The sequence below is a fragment of the Chlorocebus sabaeus genome, chromosome 21, assembly GCF_047675955.1.
Source record: "Chlorocebus sabaeus isolate Y175 chromosome 21, mChlSab1.0.hap1, whole genome shotgun sequence".
NCBI classification, from domain to species: domain Eukaryota; kingdom Metazoa; phylum Chordata; class Mammalia; order Primates; family Cercopithecidae; genus Chlorocebus; species Chlorocebus sabaeus.
The window spans coordinates 100,845,566-100,860,474 of NC_132924.1; the positions used below are offsets into that span (position 1 = coordinate 100,845,566).

The following is a 14,909-nucleotide window of genomic DNA, read 5'->3' on the forward strand; positions in this document are numbered from 1 at the left end:
GAGACCATCCTGGCTAACACAGTGAAACCCCGTCTCTACTAAAAATGCAAAAAAATTAGCCAGATGTGGTGGCGGGCGCCTGTAGTCCCAGCTACTCGGGAGACTGAAGTGGGAGAATGGTGTGAACCCAAGAGGCGGAGCTTGCAGTGAGCTGAGATCGCGCCACTGGATTCCAGCCTGGATGACAGAGCGAGACTCCGTCTCAAAAAAAAAAAAAAAATCTAGGATCCTAGAATCTGTTTTTTGTTTAAAAGAGAGCAAGGCTTTTATCATGACAATGAAGTTTTATTCATTACAGTGCCAAAGTAGAGGAGATTTTCCCTAGGAATCATCTGATTGAGGATTGTGAGGAATAACCAATCTTCTGTAGAAATTGAAACATAAATTGAGGCTATTTGGGTGTATGTCTGCTTAGAGGGTAGAGAGAAATAGGTAGAGTTTTTAAAACTTACTGACTTTTAAAAATTCTTTAGCATTAGTTTTGCTTTTAAAACGGGAAAAAATATAAAGAAGATAAGCATAAATACCCATACTACATGAAACACTATCTTGGTCTTGTTTTTTAATTTTTTTTTTTTTTTTTTTTAACAAAGTTGATCATAGTGTCCGTCTCAAGGTTGGCAAACTATGGCCCATGGGCTGAATTTGGCTGGGCACTTGTTTTTGCATGATCTGTGGATTTTACATTGAAAAAAAAAAAGGATTTTGTGTTAATAAAAAATATATCATGGCATGTGAAAATTATGTGAAATTAAATGATAGTATCGTAAATAAATTGGAACATAGCTATATGTGTTCGCTTGTGTATTGTCTGTGTCTGTTCTTGTGCCATAATGGCAGAGTTGAGTATTTGTGATAAAACTATGTGGCCTGTAAAGCCTTAAATATTTGTTATCTGGCTTTTTACTTAATAGTTTGATGATCTCTGATCTATACCAGTCCTACTCAAAATGCCTTGATAAAGTGACATAAGGAGCTTGGGCCAGAATGTAAATCAAGGCATTGCTTCCTTCATCAAGAAAAGCTTACTACAAAAAAAAAAAAAAAGAAAAAAAGTCAGCAATGTTCTTAGTGATGTAGTTGATTAATGTTCTAGTACAAGTTCCTTATCTTACTGCAGACTGGCAGCCACTTTGAATAGCACTGATCTGTACTCTTTTGTGTGTAATTTTTAAGTTTGCACATTTTTATTTTTAATACAGAAAATTAAAATTTTTTTATAGGCTTACTAAAGAATGTACCAGTTCAATTTCACTCTTCCTTGAGGCAGTCACTTTCAACTCTTAGCTAATTCATCTCTGAATAAAACATTTACATGGCTATTTCTTAATTTTTCAGTTTTAGGTACAACTCCTTTCCTTCATACCATGGAAGAGGAGGGCTTAGTTTTTTCATATAAGCACGCCTACTCATGTGGACGCACAGTGCTCTTACCCAGTTCTTCCAATATGATTATGTCATAATTTAGTTAATATTCTGTATTTATTTTAAATGATAATCACCACTGTGCTATATAGCATATTATGGCTACTTTTAGTTTCCTGCACAATTTTTTTGTTTTCCCTGGAGTTAACAATTTTTAAAATTTACATTTTTTATATACTTATTATTAATTCAGCCTCCAAACTCTGTCTAAATCTCCTCCCAAGAGGGGATTCATTCAGTCTGCTAACACTATCTTGGAGCCTTACAGCCTGCATCAATCTGGACTGGTTTCTTTTTGCCTGTTTTAGAGCTGTCATCTTTGGATTTCTTCACCATTGTCCTGGGGGATTTCTTTGCCTTACTCTTGGATTGGAGCTAGGATTGCTGGATCTCACAGCTTCCTCTATAATTTGCTACTTTGTTTTAGTGGCACACATTCTCTAACTTCATGGCATAGAATGCTTGGGAGGTAAATTTTCTGAGACCTTTCATGTTCATTCTCTACATACACTTGATAGTTTAGCTGGATATAGAATTATTTTAGAAGTCATTTTCCATTAGAATTGTATCTATCAGTATTGCCCCACTGTCAGTAGTTATCAGAAATTTTTTTTTGATTTCTTTTTTTTAATGGATCTGAAACCTTCCTGATTTCTCATCCTTATATGTGTTTTTTCTTTCTGAAAGGTTTTAGCAAATTCTTTTTGATCCTAGTGTTCTAACATTTCATAGCGATGCACTTTTGTTTATCTATATGTGAGCATATTATGCCTCAATGTTTGGTTGTTTTGTTCTGAGACTTTTTCTCTCTCTTTTGTTGGTTTCCATCTAGAATCTTTGTTCTCTTTTTTTCTAGAACTCCTGTTGTTTGGTTGTTGGATTTTGTGGGCTCGTCTTCCAGTTTTTTTCTCCTATTTTCTATCTCATCTTCTATTCTTTTTAGATTTCTTTATAGTTGTCTTTCAGTAGTGTTATTGACATGATACTGTTTTATTTTTTAAGAGCTTTATTTGTTCTCTGCATGCTTCTCTTTTACTGTTATAAAAAGTAAAGTTTAATACTTACTTCAGAGATAAAAATCATCTCTTAGCTTTCTGCAAAGTTGATTTTTATTTTTTTTTTAATTTCATTTTTCCTCCATACTCGCTAGGTTCTTCAAGCCTCTCCTCTCCCCTCTTTGGGTTATTTTGGTCCCTTATTTTTCATATTAGAGGCTTTCCTCAGATATTTGCTGAGCCTTGGTTTTCTGTCTTATTTGAGAATGAGATATTAAAACACTGAGTTTAGAAGCAATGACCCTAGTGTGGGATATAGGGTATACATATTTGTTTGTTTGTTTTTGAGACAGGATCTTGCTCTGTCACCCAGGCTGGAGTGTAGTGGTACCATCACAGCTTACTGCAGCTTCAACCTCATGGGCTTAAGTGATCCTCCTGCTTCAGCCTCCCGAATAGCTGGGAGGTTCACGCTAACACACCTGGCTAATTTTTAAATTTTTTTGTAGAGACGGGGTCTCCCTATGTTACCCAGGCTGGTCTTAAACTCCTGGGCTCAAAGCGATCCTCCCACCTTGGCCTCCCAAAGTGCAGGGATTACAGGTGTGAGCCACCGTGCCTGGCCAGGGTATACATCTTGAAATCCATCTGCTTCTTACAAAGATTTGAAACCGTTCATCGTTTTTGGTCTCATTTTTGTTTGCAATTGAGATGCTTGGTTTGACAGTTTCTGAGTCTTGGCAGATTAGGGAGAGTGGGACTGCAGTATAAATCAGATTGGCTATTGTGTTTTCTCGCCACTGTCTCAGGATTTAGCTTTTGTGAGTCAGTGGAGTAAGTTACTACTCATCCATCTGCTTTCCAGCTTCCAGAGTTTTGTTGCAGTGTTCTCTTTCATTATCTTCTTCCTTTTGAGCTTATGTATAGATAGGTTATATAGATTCCTTTTTTTTTTTTTTTTTTTTTTTTTTTTTTAAGACAGGGTCTCGCTCTGTCACCCAGGCTGGAGTGCAGTGGCGTGATCTCGGCTCACTGTAAGCTCCGCCTCCCGGGTTCATGCCATTCTCCTGCCTCAGACTCCCGAGTAGCTGGGACTACGGGCGCCTGCCGCCGTGCCTGGCTAATGTTTTGTGTTTTTAGTAGAGATGGTGTTTCACTGTGGTCTCCATCTCCTGACCTTGTGATCTGCCCACCTCAGCCTCCCAAAGTGCTGGGATTATAGGTGTGAGCCACTGCACCCGGCCTCAGATCCCTTTTATCTAGAGGTGTTTAGAGAGGGAACCAAAATAAAGAGCTTACTTCTTTAATTGATGTGTAATATTTCAACGTAGGCTGCACCATAATATTTTAAACCAGTCCCTAGTAGATTTATATTCATGTAGTTGAGAATTTTTTTCATTATTTAGGAAGTGGAAGAAATCTCCAACTAATTGGCAGTTATTTCCTTAGAAATGATTTGGCTCACATTTGCCAAATATGTCTATAGAAATGTTAACCAGTATATACCACTAAGTGTGTTCATTTTCTAATATGTTGTAAAACAGAGATTGGCCAGCTTTTTCTTAAAGGACTACATTGTAAATATTTTAGGCTTGGTAGCCATACGGTCTCTGTTGCAACTACTAAACTCTGCCATGGTAGCAGGAAAACAGACATGGACAGTGTGTAAACAAATGGTTGTGGCAATATTTCAGGAAAACTTTATAACAATATGAAGTGGGCTGGATGGCCCTTGGGCCGTAGTTTGCCGGCCTTTGTTGTAGAACACTGGATATCAACGTTAAGTTAAAAATGAAAAAAATATACATATTACTTTTTATAACCTGGAACTCAGCAGCAGTTATATATCATTTTACGTGATTTAAAATATCTGTTAGTGGCAAACAGTTTTTTTCAGGGAATCCTAAAAAGGTTCTAAGGTACCTGGGACCTTCACATAGTCTAAAAGTCCTGCAAGTCTTCCCTGAATGATTCTGCTTGTAAAGATCATGTGATTGTAAAGCCCTAACAAATAGTGATTCCCTCTTCAACAGTCACGCTGTTTTTTAGGAATTAATTGTACAGGGCCTCACTAAAAACCTGAAAAGCCTGCAGAGGGTAACCTATGGCCTCTAACTGGGTGCCTCTGGGGCTCTACAGTTGATTTCTGGAACTGAGGCAAAGCTGTAGGCCAGAGTGCCAAGAGGCTTAAGCCTCAGAAATGTGAAACTCGACGAAGTATTCTCTGATACATGTAGCCTATTAAAAGACTGGTTCCCTTTGTCTGCTTAAGCAGTTTTACATCCTGAGGAATGGAATGCAAAGGAAGGGCTCTCCTTGTCTCTTCAGGTTAGCAGAGAAGCATGTTCACTTCACAGCAATTAGCTGAGCTTGCCCAAGACTTTTGTGCCTGTCGTGGCCTGCCAGTTCCCTCCCTGCCTTCCCTGTGGCGTTTTAGCTGATCTGTGCTGTTTGTAGCCATATGGTCCCCTGAGCACGTGGCTTGGCTTCCCTGTTCCTGCTGCTGGATCCTTGGGCATTGCAGATTTCACAGACCTGAATAACATTGTTGTGGGGGATGGGAGAGGGATGGAGTGGAAGCTTGTCCTCAAGAGGTATCTCCTTACCACCCTGCCTGGTTAGAGGCTTGTTGCTTGGTTCTCTATACCTATATATAGATTAAGCAAACAGAGCCCTGAACTAGGTGCTTAGAAAAGATGTAAAAGAACTAGAAGTGGTTCCTGCCTTCAAGGAGCTTACCTGCTAGGGCTTCATCTAGGAGCGCTAAGTGGTTAACTGGCATTGGTGGCCAAGTCCGATTTTGGAGATCAGGGTATAAACTATCCATGGGTACAGTAGATTTTAGAATGTATTTGCTTTTGTCCTGATAGTTCTTTGCTGTGCTTCCAGTCATAGCTCTAGATGGAGTTCATTATCATGTCTCTGAAAATTTTTTTCCTCAATTTTTTTATAATGACAAAATTCATAACATAATATGTAATATCTTAACCATTTCTAAGTGTAATATGTAATATCTTAACCATTTCTAAGTTCAGTGGTATTTATATTCATATTGTTATGTAACTATCACCACCACCTATCTCTACAACTCTTCATTTTATAAAACTGAAACTATACTCAATGACAATAATTCTCCATCCCTCTGTTTCCCTCTTTCTGGCCCTGGCAACCACAATTCTACTTTTTGCTTCTGTGATTTTGACTACTCTAAGTAATTATATAAGTGAAATCAGACAGTCTTTGTGTCTTTGTGACTGGCTTTTTTCATTTAGCATAGTGTCCTCAGGGTTCATCCATGTTGTAGGATGAGTCAGAATTTTCTTCCTTTTTAAGGGTGAAAAATATTCCATTGTATGTGTATACATTTTGCTTACAACCTGTTCATCTGTCCATGGGGACACACTTGGGTTGCTTCTACAGTTTAACTATTATGAACAATGCTGCTATCAACATGGTTATACAAATATCTCTTTGAGACCCTGTTTTCAATTATTTCGAGTTTGTACCCAAAAGTGGAATTGCTGGATTGTATGGTAATTGTATTTTTAAGTTGTTGAGGGAATTACTATACTGTACCATTTTATGTCGGTGAATGAGGATTCTACTTTCTGTACATCCTCACCAACATGTGTTGTTTTCTGGTTTTTGGGGTTTTTTTTTTTTTATAGTGGCCGCCCTAATGGGTGTGAGGTGATGTCTTATTGTGGTTTTGATTTGTATTTCCTTAATGATTAGTAATGTTGAGCATCTTTTCCTGTGTATTTGCATATCTTCTTCAGAGAAATGTCTATTCAAGTCCTTTGCGCATTTAAAAAAGAAATTTCAACTTTTCTTTTAGATTCGGGGGTACATGTGCAGGTTTGTTATGTGGGTATATTGTTTGGAATAAGATCCAGTCACCCAGGTCGTGAGCATAGTTCCCAATAGGAAGTTTTTCAGCCCTGGCTCCTTTCCTTACTCTCCCTGAGCTCTAGAAGTCACCAGTGTCTATTGTTCCTGTCTTTAGTCCATGTGTACCCAATGCTTAGCTCCCACTTATATGCCTCTTTGCCTGTTTTATAATTGAGGTTTTTGTTTTTTTGTGGTTGAGTTTTAGGAGTTCTCTATATATTCTGGATATTAATCCTTTGTTGGATATATGATTGGCAAATATTTTTTCCCATTTTGTGGGTTGCCTTTTACTTTGTTGCACAAAATTTTCATGAAATCTAACTTGTACTATCATTGCCCGTTCCTTTGGTGTCATATTTGAGAAATCATTGCCAAATCCAGTGTTGCAAAGTTTCTGCCCTGTGTTTTCTTCTAAGAGTTTTGTAGTTTTATAGCTCTTATATTTAAGTAATGAATCCATTTTGAGTTCATTTTTAGTTTTGGTGTTACATAAGGGTTCAACTTCATTTTTTTTGCATGTGGCTATCTAGTTTTCTTAGGACCATTTGTTGAAGACTGTCATTTCCTCATTGACTGGTCTTTGCACCCGTCTCGAAAATCATTTGACTATATATGCAAGGGTTTATTTCTGGATTTCATTCTGTTTCATTGGTCTGTATGTCTGATTTTTATGCCAGTACCATATGGTATTGATTATTGTAGCTTTGTAGTAAGCTTTGAAATCAAGAAATGTGAATTTTCCTGCTTTGTCCTTTTTCCAGATTGTTTTGGCTATTCAGGGTCTCTTGAGATTTCATGTGAATTTTAGGATGAGCTGTTCTGTTTCCAAAAAATAATCATTGGGATTTTGATAGGGGTTGCATTACATCTGTAAATCACTTTTGGGTTGTATTGACATCTTGACAGTATTGTCTTCCAGTCCATGATCATGGGACATGTTTCCATTTATTTATGTCTCTAATTTCTTTCAACACTGTTTTGTAGTTTTCTTTGTACAAGTTTTTCACTTCCTTGCTTAATTCCTAAGTGTTTTGTTCTTTTTTGATGATACTGGAAAAGGAACTATTTTCTTAGTTTTCTTTTTTGGATTGTTTATTGTTTGCGGAAATGCAGCTGATTCTGTGTGTTGACTTTATATCCTGCTACTTTGCGAATTCATTTATTCTAACAGTTTTTGCGGAATTATTAGGGTCTTTTATGTATACATCATCTGGGAACAGTGATAATTTTATTTCTTCCCTTCCAATTTAGATGCCTTTTGTTTCTTTTTCTTGCTGAACTTCTTTGGCTAGGACTGTCAGTAGTGTGTTAAATGGAAGTGGCTCTCTGACATGGTTTTTAAGCGAGGATGCAGCTGAATATTTTTAGCATTATCTGGATTTCTCCAGTGTATTCCCATGTGGTAATATGGAGAGAAACAAAAAATACCTGCCACTTCCTTGCCTTTTGCCATTTGACTTTCAGTTGAAAAGGAAGTTCTGGAGATTGTCTCACTACAAAGGTGGGCTCTGCTAAACCAAAAAGGGGTCAAGACTTGGTTTGCAGCTTATACTAGTAAACCAGTGTGCTGCTAAGAAAAAGAAAGTGATTGAGTTAGAAAAGATTGAAAGAATATTAACATGGCTTTAAAAATTATTATTAGAGACTTCATTTAGGTCACTCTTTAGATTTACAGAAAAATTAAGCAGGTAGTACAGAGTTCTTACATTACTCATCCACCCTCAGCCCAGTTTCCCCTGTCATTAATATTTTATGGGAGTACTGTATATTTGTTATAGTTAGTATATCAATATAGATACATTGTTATTGACTAAAGTTTATATTTTATTCAGGTATTCATTTATTTATACTTTATTTCTGTTCCAGGATACCACATTGCATTTAGTTGTCATATCTCCTTAGGTTCCTTTTGGATATGTCAGTTTCTCAGACTTTTTTTTGTTTTTGATGACTTTGACAATCTTGAGAAGTACTGCTCAGGTAGTGTGTAGGATGTCCCTCTGTTGAAAGTTGTCTGATGCCTGATTTCCATGTAAGTACATCCTAAGAGTATCTGGTTTGGTTGTGCTTAGGTGCCTGGAGGTGCCTCCATCAGGATATTGTTGTGGTTTGTTTTTGTTGAGGACCGGGGGGGCAACTGTACTCTTCTGGGGGACTGGGGAGAAGATCCATAGCATACAGCCTTAGGGAGTGGGAAAAACAGCCGGATGTCATGATTTCAGAGAGGAGAAGAGGTATGTGTTATCATTCTCAGTGGCCTCATCAAAGCACAGTCTCTGGTCATGCCTGTAGAAGGCCCTTTTGGGTGGAGAATCCTTTGTTTCTATCTGGTACTGGAAATTTTGGCAGCATTAGGACTATTGGTGGTTATATCCACAACTCAGGAGGCTGTTGAACAAAAAGGAGGCTTTTTTGTTTGTTTTATGTGTGCTTCAGGGTTTTCAGAATCTGAACAACAGCAACCTGTTGTACCCAGTAAGCACTGTGGACAGGCTGCACAGATGAGAGAGTGTGACAGAGGCTGAAGATAGGCATGGATGTTCCCCTGACAGAACTCTGTAGTTTTATTGACTCATGGCAGCCCTTAGCCTACACCTTGTTATCATTAAACCATTTTTTCCTTTTGTAATTGGGCTTCAAGAAATGAGGAGGGAATTGGATTTAGTGCACGTATTAGAGTCCAGTTAGTGACTTTTTCCGTGTAGATTTCTGCTCCAGTGCCTTAGGTTATCTCTTGGTGTGTGGAGTGTGAGTATACATGGGGTTGGGTTGATTAGGGATCCATAGCTAGCAGAGAAAGTGGGCAGTGTGGGCATACTTCAGTTATCCTGATGAAAAGCACCAGAAGAAATATCACTGTTAAAATGTGGTCGGTAATGGTGCTGATGAGCTGGCTTCAGATAGTAATCCACTCTGCATCTCACTTATTGCACAGTGCGTGGCTGTAACCAGTATTTTATTGCCGATTCCGTGTCTCTGCTCAGGAGCTACTTGTTCTCTGGACAGTAATGACACAATTTACAGAGGAATAAAAAACCATAAACCCCACTTATACACACACGCGGACATGCACACATTCACTCACCCTTCCTGCCTTCACCAGCAAGCTAAACCTTGCTTAGCTGGCAGTGGCAGAGTGCGCAGTTCCTGAAGAGGAGGTTTCTAATCAGGGAGATGCTGAGCAGCAGAGAGAGTCTGCTGCTGGGGCCTAAAATTTACAGCTCCAAGAATTCATAGCTGCCACTGCTGCTGACATATTACAAGGGGTGCCTAATCCCAGTAACGTGTTACAGGACATCCTTAGATCTTCATTGTTCTGTAATCAGGGGGTAAAGATGTGAGAACTATGATACTTTCTTTGGTTTTATTACTCTCTAAGAATGACTGGGGAGCAGAAAACCTCTAGATATTTCTCGTGTCTTGATTATAGGAATTTCCCTATGTTTTTGGGAATTCACAATAAGAATTCGTTTTGGTTTGAGAGAAGGTGTAGATCTGTCCAGCATTAAGATTCGGGAAATCCTGTGATGTATGTGCCTTTGATACATCTGACAATTACCCTCTATCCTTTGAGTATCCATTTGGAGGAGGAGTTGTGTTGATTTGCTATAGTAGCTGTTTTGCTTAGTATGGCTCAGTGGATTGTTTTTTCTTTTCCTTAGCTTGAAATTAGGATACTGGAATAGCAGATATCATGGGAACACCTCCCCACCCTGCCCGCCCCGCAAAATGTTCTGTCATCTATTTTATAATATCTTTCTCTTCAACCAAATGTGGGATTTTGAACAACAGGGAAATCATTAGCTGGGGTCTTTCTTTTTGGTCAGTTTTGTCCAACCCACTACTGGAATTCCATTACTGTGGACATTTTTACTTGGCATTAGTGTGTTTAGATGGTAATGGGAATAAGATATACTCTATTTTTTCTTTCAGTGACTGAATCTGTATTTTTGGTCATACTGTCTAGACAGTTTTTAAGTTCTAAACTCATGAGTGTGTGTTTTTGTGATTGGACTGGCGTTAAGGGGCTGTTTGGTTTGGGGTAACCAGCCCTGACCTTGGTCCTGGTATGATCACTCATCCTGCCTTTGAGTACCATTAATCTTCAACGTTTTTCTGGCCAGATGAATTTTGGGTTCTGGCTCTCTGGGTTTTAGTGTTTAGCCTATGATTCTCAGGTCTGTCAACAAGGTTACAGGAGAATGGTTATGGTTATTCGAGGTTGTTGTTTTGCTGTTTTCAGGGTTGTAAGTTAATCTTAATTATAGTAGAAAATTAAAAATTTCTCCTTCTGAGCTACTCAGTTCTTTCTTAGCACTTTCATTACTTGTCTGATTGCTGGGCTGTTCTTCTCTAATCTGCTTTCATTGCTTACAGTGGTAAAACCCAGGGATATCTGCCCATCCACCAGGCATAGTAAACCTTCTGTGGACTTACAGATTGATTCCAGCTGTCATCTTTCTTTTTTCATTCATTCTGTTTGATGGCACTTAACTCCTCCTGTTTTCTGTCATATGTAATTTCTCATTTATGTTTTATATCCTTCTTCGGATTGTTTCTTAAGGCATTCCTTACTCTTTGGTGTGTGGTTGGCTGGTTCTTTGTGTTTCTGGTGTGTGGCTGGCTGGTTCTTTGGAAAAGGTAGAGAATTGCTGTTTTCAGAGGAAGCTGCAAGTAAATGGATACATTCTGTGCTAGAAGATCTAAGGCCTTTCAAGAAATAGTTAGGGAGGCCTCCTTTAAGATACTTATCAGTGTGACATCCATGATGGCAAAAAAGAGTCTACTTCCTTTTGTTTCACACATAAAAGAGGAGGGAAATTTTGCCAGTCCACCCTCGCTGTGTGGCAGCTGACCCTGTAAGTTTGTTCAGTCTGGTAGCTCTTAAAGAGGCCTGATTGAAGCCTAGAAGAGTTTGATTTTGATTCTGCAGATGAAGTAGATGGTGACAGTGTTTTGTAGTCTACAGCTACCTTGTAACAAAGTGTTGCTTGAAAGAAAAAAAAAAAAACAGGCATCGAATATAATTGGGTGAATTTTAGACTGCTGGCTGTATTACGCGTTCTAGTTATAACACTGATGTGGTAAGATCCCAGTTTGAATGGAGCTTTATTCTGTACACATTGTAGAATGTTCTAATAACCTTCACAGAGGAATATTTATGCTTTTGTCCTTTGACTACATATCCTTGTAATTTATCCCAGACCAGTTCTTTTTCTTCTGAGTGTGGGGTCCTGTGTTACAGATCTTGGGTTCCAAAACAAAGATGTCCATAGTAGTAGTGCTCTGAAAAGGTGGCTTTCAGAGTATCTGAGGTAATATCTCAGTAATTTCATGTTTCTGCCTGTGAGATTAACAGCTGAGTGTCTCCTTTCCCATGCTGAGATGACAATTCTTTCTGCCCTTCACTTGCCTTTGATTTTTCTGCTCTCTATTGGGGCATCCTATTTTGGTTCTTTCTCATCTAGTGCTGGTACCTTCTTCAAATCCAACCCTTGCCTCTTTTTCTAGATTCACATTGAGATTTTGATTTTAGTTTAGAAGCTGTTTCAAGGAAAATCTTCAATTACATGTAGAGACAGGATTTCCAGTTCTTAAGCTTTGTAGTTAACCACACATCTTGGTCAGGGCAAAAATAAAAAAAGATTGACCATCTTTATGAATGATACAGATTTTGTCTCATTGAGAAATCATAATAAGGTCTCTGGGAACTGATAATTATAGCATAGTTTTCTCTGACATTGTTGCACCATGAAGGATGATACTGTTTCTCCCACAAATGGCTATTGATCTCACTTTCTACCTGTGAGGGTGGTGGGCCTTGCTCTTGGACATGTGATGGGGGACATAGAAGCAGGTTTAAGCATGTTCCTTTTTGCTCACAGGTGATGCAGGTTCTGAATGCTGATGCCATTGTTGTGAAGCTGAACTCAGGTGATTACAAGACTATTCACTTGTCCAGCATCCGACCACCAAGACTGGAAGGGGAGAACACCCAGGTGAGAATAGAGAAGCAGCCATGCCTCTTTGCATAAACCAAAAGGAAAAAGTTGGAGAATTAATTAATATATGATACATATATGTGAGAATGCAAAGGGACAAATATTTTAAATCACCACAGTATTATTTTCTAATATTTATAGCCTGACTATCATTGGGCAGGTCTCAGTGTCTTGTGGCCCACACCCACTGCTCTGCCGCATTTCACATGGGCACTGTTGGCACCTCTCCCCAGGGGGCTTGAGTGCAGTGAGGGTTGGGATATGTGAGATGGTGGATGAGTTTATTAACAAGATCTTATTTTTCTGTGAATAAGGAGAGGAGAAGGTCTGTATCTCGTGTACATTGTAATAGGACCTGTTTCTGCTGGTCATTTTGATTTGATAGTTCTTTACGTTTTTGTTCTAGGAAGAAATGAATCTTGGTATTTATATTCACTGGGGTCACCTACTCATTTTTTGCAGGTAGTAACTATAATTGGTAGTTAAACTGTTTACTATTTTTTGGATCTTTTGGCAGATAGGTTGGTGTATGACTCAGGTATATCAATTTTGAGAAATGCTTTGCATGAAAACTCTAACAAGAGTTGGTATTACACGTGCAGACAGACTGATTTTTTTTGTAGTCATGACAGTTACATAGCCATAAGAGTTATGAGAGTTGGGAATAGGGATTAAGGCTGAACATTTTTGGGGGTTTGGTTATGTCATATTTTTACAGACATCTTTCCCGCTTCTGTTTTTGTCCACTGATAACTAAAGTGTGTGATTGTGTTGACTAGTTATAGAACTAGTTCCTTAATGAGAGCCAGCGCCAAAGGCAAATATTTGGATAGTTTTCAGAAATTAACTATTGTGGATTGAAGTTTAGCACTGTGTGTACTATCTACTGCCTGCTTTTTTTTTTTTTTTTTTTTTTTTTTTAAAGAAACAGAGTCTTGTTATTTTGCCCACACTGGAATGCAGTGGCTATTCACAGGTGTGATCATTGCACACTACAGCTTCAAACTCCTGGGCTCAAACAGTCTTTCTGTCTCAGCCTCCTGAATAGCTAGGTCTATAGGTGTGAACCACTGCACCCAACTTACCTACCTTTTTTTATTTATCCCTTTGTACAAAAGGGATGGGATAAAAAAATCCCTTCTGTACAAAGGGATAAATGAAAAAAGGTAGATAAGTTATTTTCTGTACAAAGGGATAAATAAAAAAAGGTAGATAAGTTGGGTGCAGTGGTTCTAAAGGTGTGAAATTTGCTTTTCTGATGTTTTGCACATACACATATCTTGGTTGCTTTCACAAGTTGAAATTCATGCATTGTTTTCATTTGTGTGAGAGTTTAAAGACAGCACATTAAGAGTAAAATAAAAATATGATTGTCTTTTGAATCAGATCATGCATAAAAAACACATACAGGATGGGTGATTTGAATGTCTGGCCAATCCGTTTTTTCTCTCTTTTTTTCCCTTAGAGAAGGCAGTTTAATGCAGCAAACAGTATTATGGTAAGGTTGAGAATTTAAATGCATGAAAGCTTAGAAATGCCAAAATAAGGTTCTCTCAGTAACTGTAGCTCTGCCTCATTGCACAGAGTAAATACACATCTCCAATTTTATCAGTATTGGGAGTAGTCCACAATTCTGCATCTGTGCTGTACAGTTGGAATTAAGGTTCCCACAGCAACCACAACTTTGAAATTCTTGAACGTTAATTTTTGTGCCTGTATCATCAGCCAGTGCATTATGTTAATGTAGACTATATAGCTGAATTTTAAGCAGTTTTTAGGGGGATGGGGGTGTTATAGCTTAGGTAGGATGATAGCAGGTTTTCTGAAGTAAGCACTAACCTACTACTGAGTATTTTTAGTTTTCCCAGGATCCTTTGGAACTCGTCAGTGGCTAAAAGATGCATTTCCCTTAGCCTAATGGCTGATGGGAAATTGTTGGAATTGGAGTATTTCTTAGTTTAGGCAGAATCCTGATTGTAGAATTTTTTGTCTCTTACAAGGCGTGTTACCTCTTTTTCTTCTTCTTTTTTCTTTATTTCTTTTTCTTCCTGTTCACTCCTGAGATCTTACTCCATTTTAAGACAGTTCTAAGTAAGGCTTAGCTGCAACAATCTACAACATATGGCTTATGAGGAAGATGGAGGAATGATTTCCATTATTTGTCTGTTAAAGTCCTGTGGAAGAGTTTAGTGAAGGGCCACATAAGAAATAAGTTAATATAGTGAACCTTGAGTGTAGTGGTGGAAGGCACCTTGAAGAGTGGCCGGTTTTGATGGGTAGTCTGGGTGATCTTCCCAGGTCAGCTGCTGTATATTGTGAGTGTCAAAGATGAGAAGTGAGTCAACGGGAGGAATGGCTCTCTAGGCCAACACTGTCTGACAGATACATAAATGTGAGCCACACATGTGAACTCTATTTGTTATTTTAAATTATTACTTAGCTAAGTTAAAAAACTAAAAAGAAACATTAATTGTAATTTTAAAATTTGACATATCCAAATTATTATATCATTTCAACATTTAATGAATATAAAAAATAAATGAGACATTCTCCCCCTTTTTAAAACCAAATATTTAAAAGATGGTATGTACTGTAC

General features: G+C 38.2%; 1 protein-coding gene across 1 annotated transcript in view; it reads left to right on the forward strand.

The window, feature by feature from the left end:
- Window positions 1-14,909, forward strand: part of SND1 (staphylococcal nuclease and tudor domain containing 1) — a 440,492-nt gene that overhangs the window by 56,126 nt on the left and 369,457 nt on the right. The window contains exon 10 of the mRNA XM_007982822.3: window positions 12,197-12,310. Within this exon, the coding sequence (XP_007981013.1) occupies window positions 12,197-12,310 (114 nt within the window). The remainder of the gene's footprint in view (window positions 1-12,196; window positions 12,311-14,909) is intronic.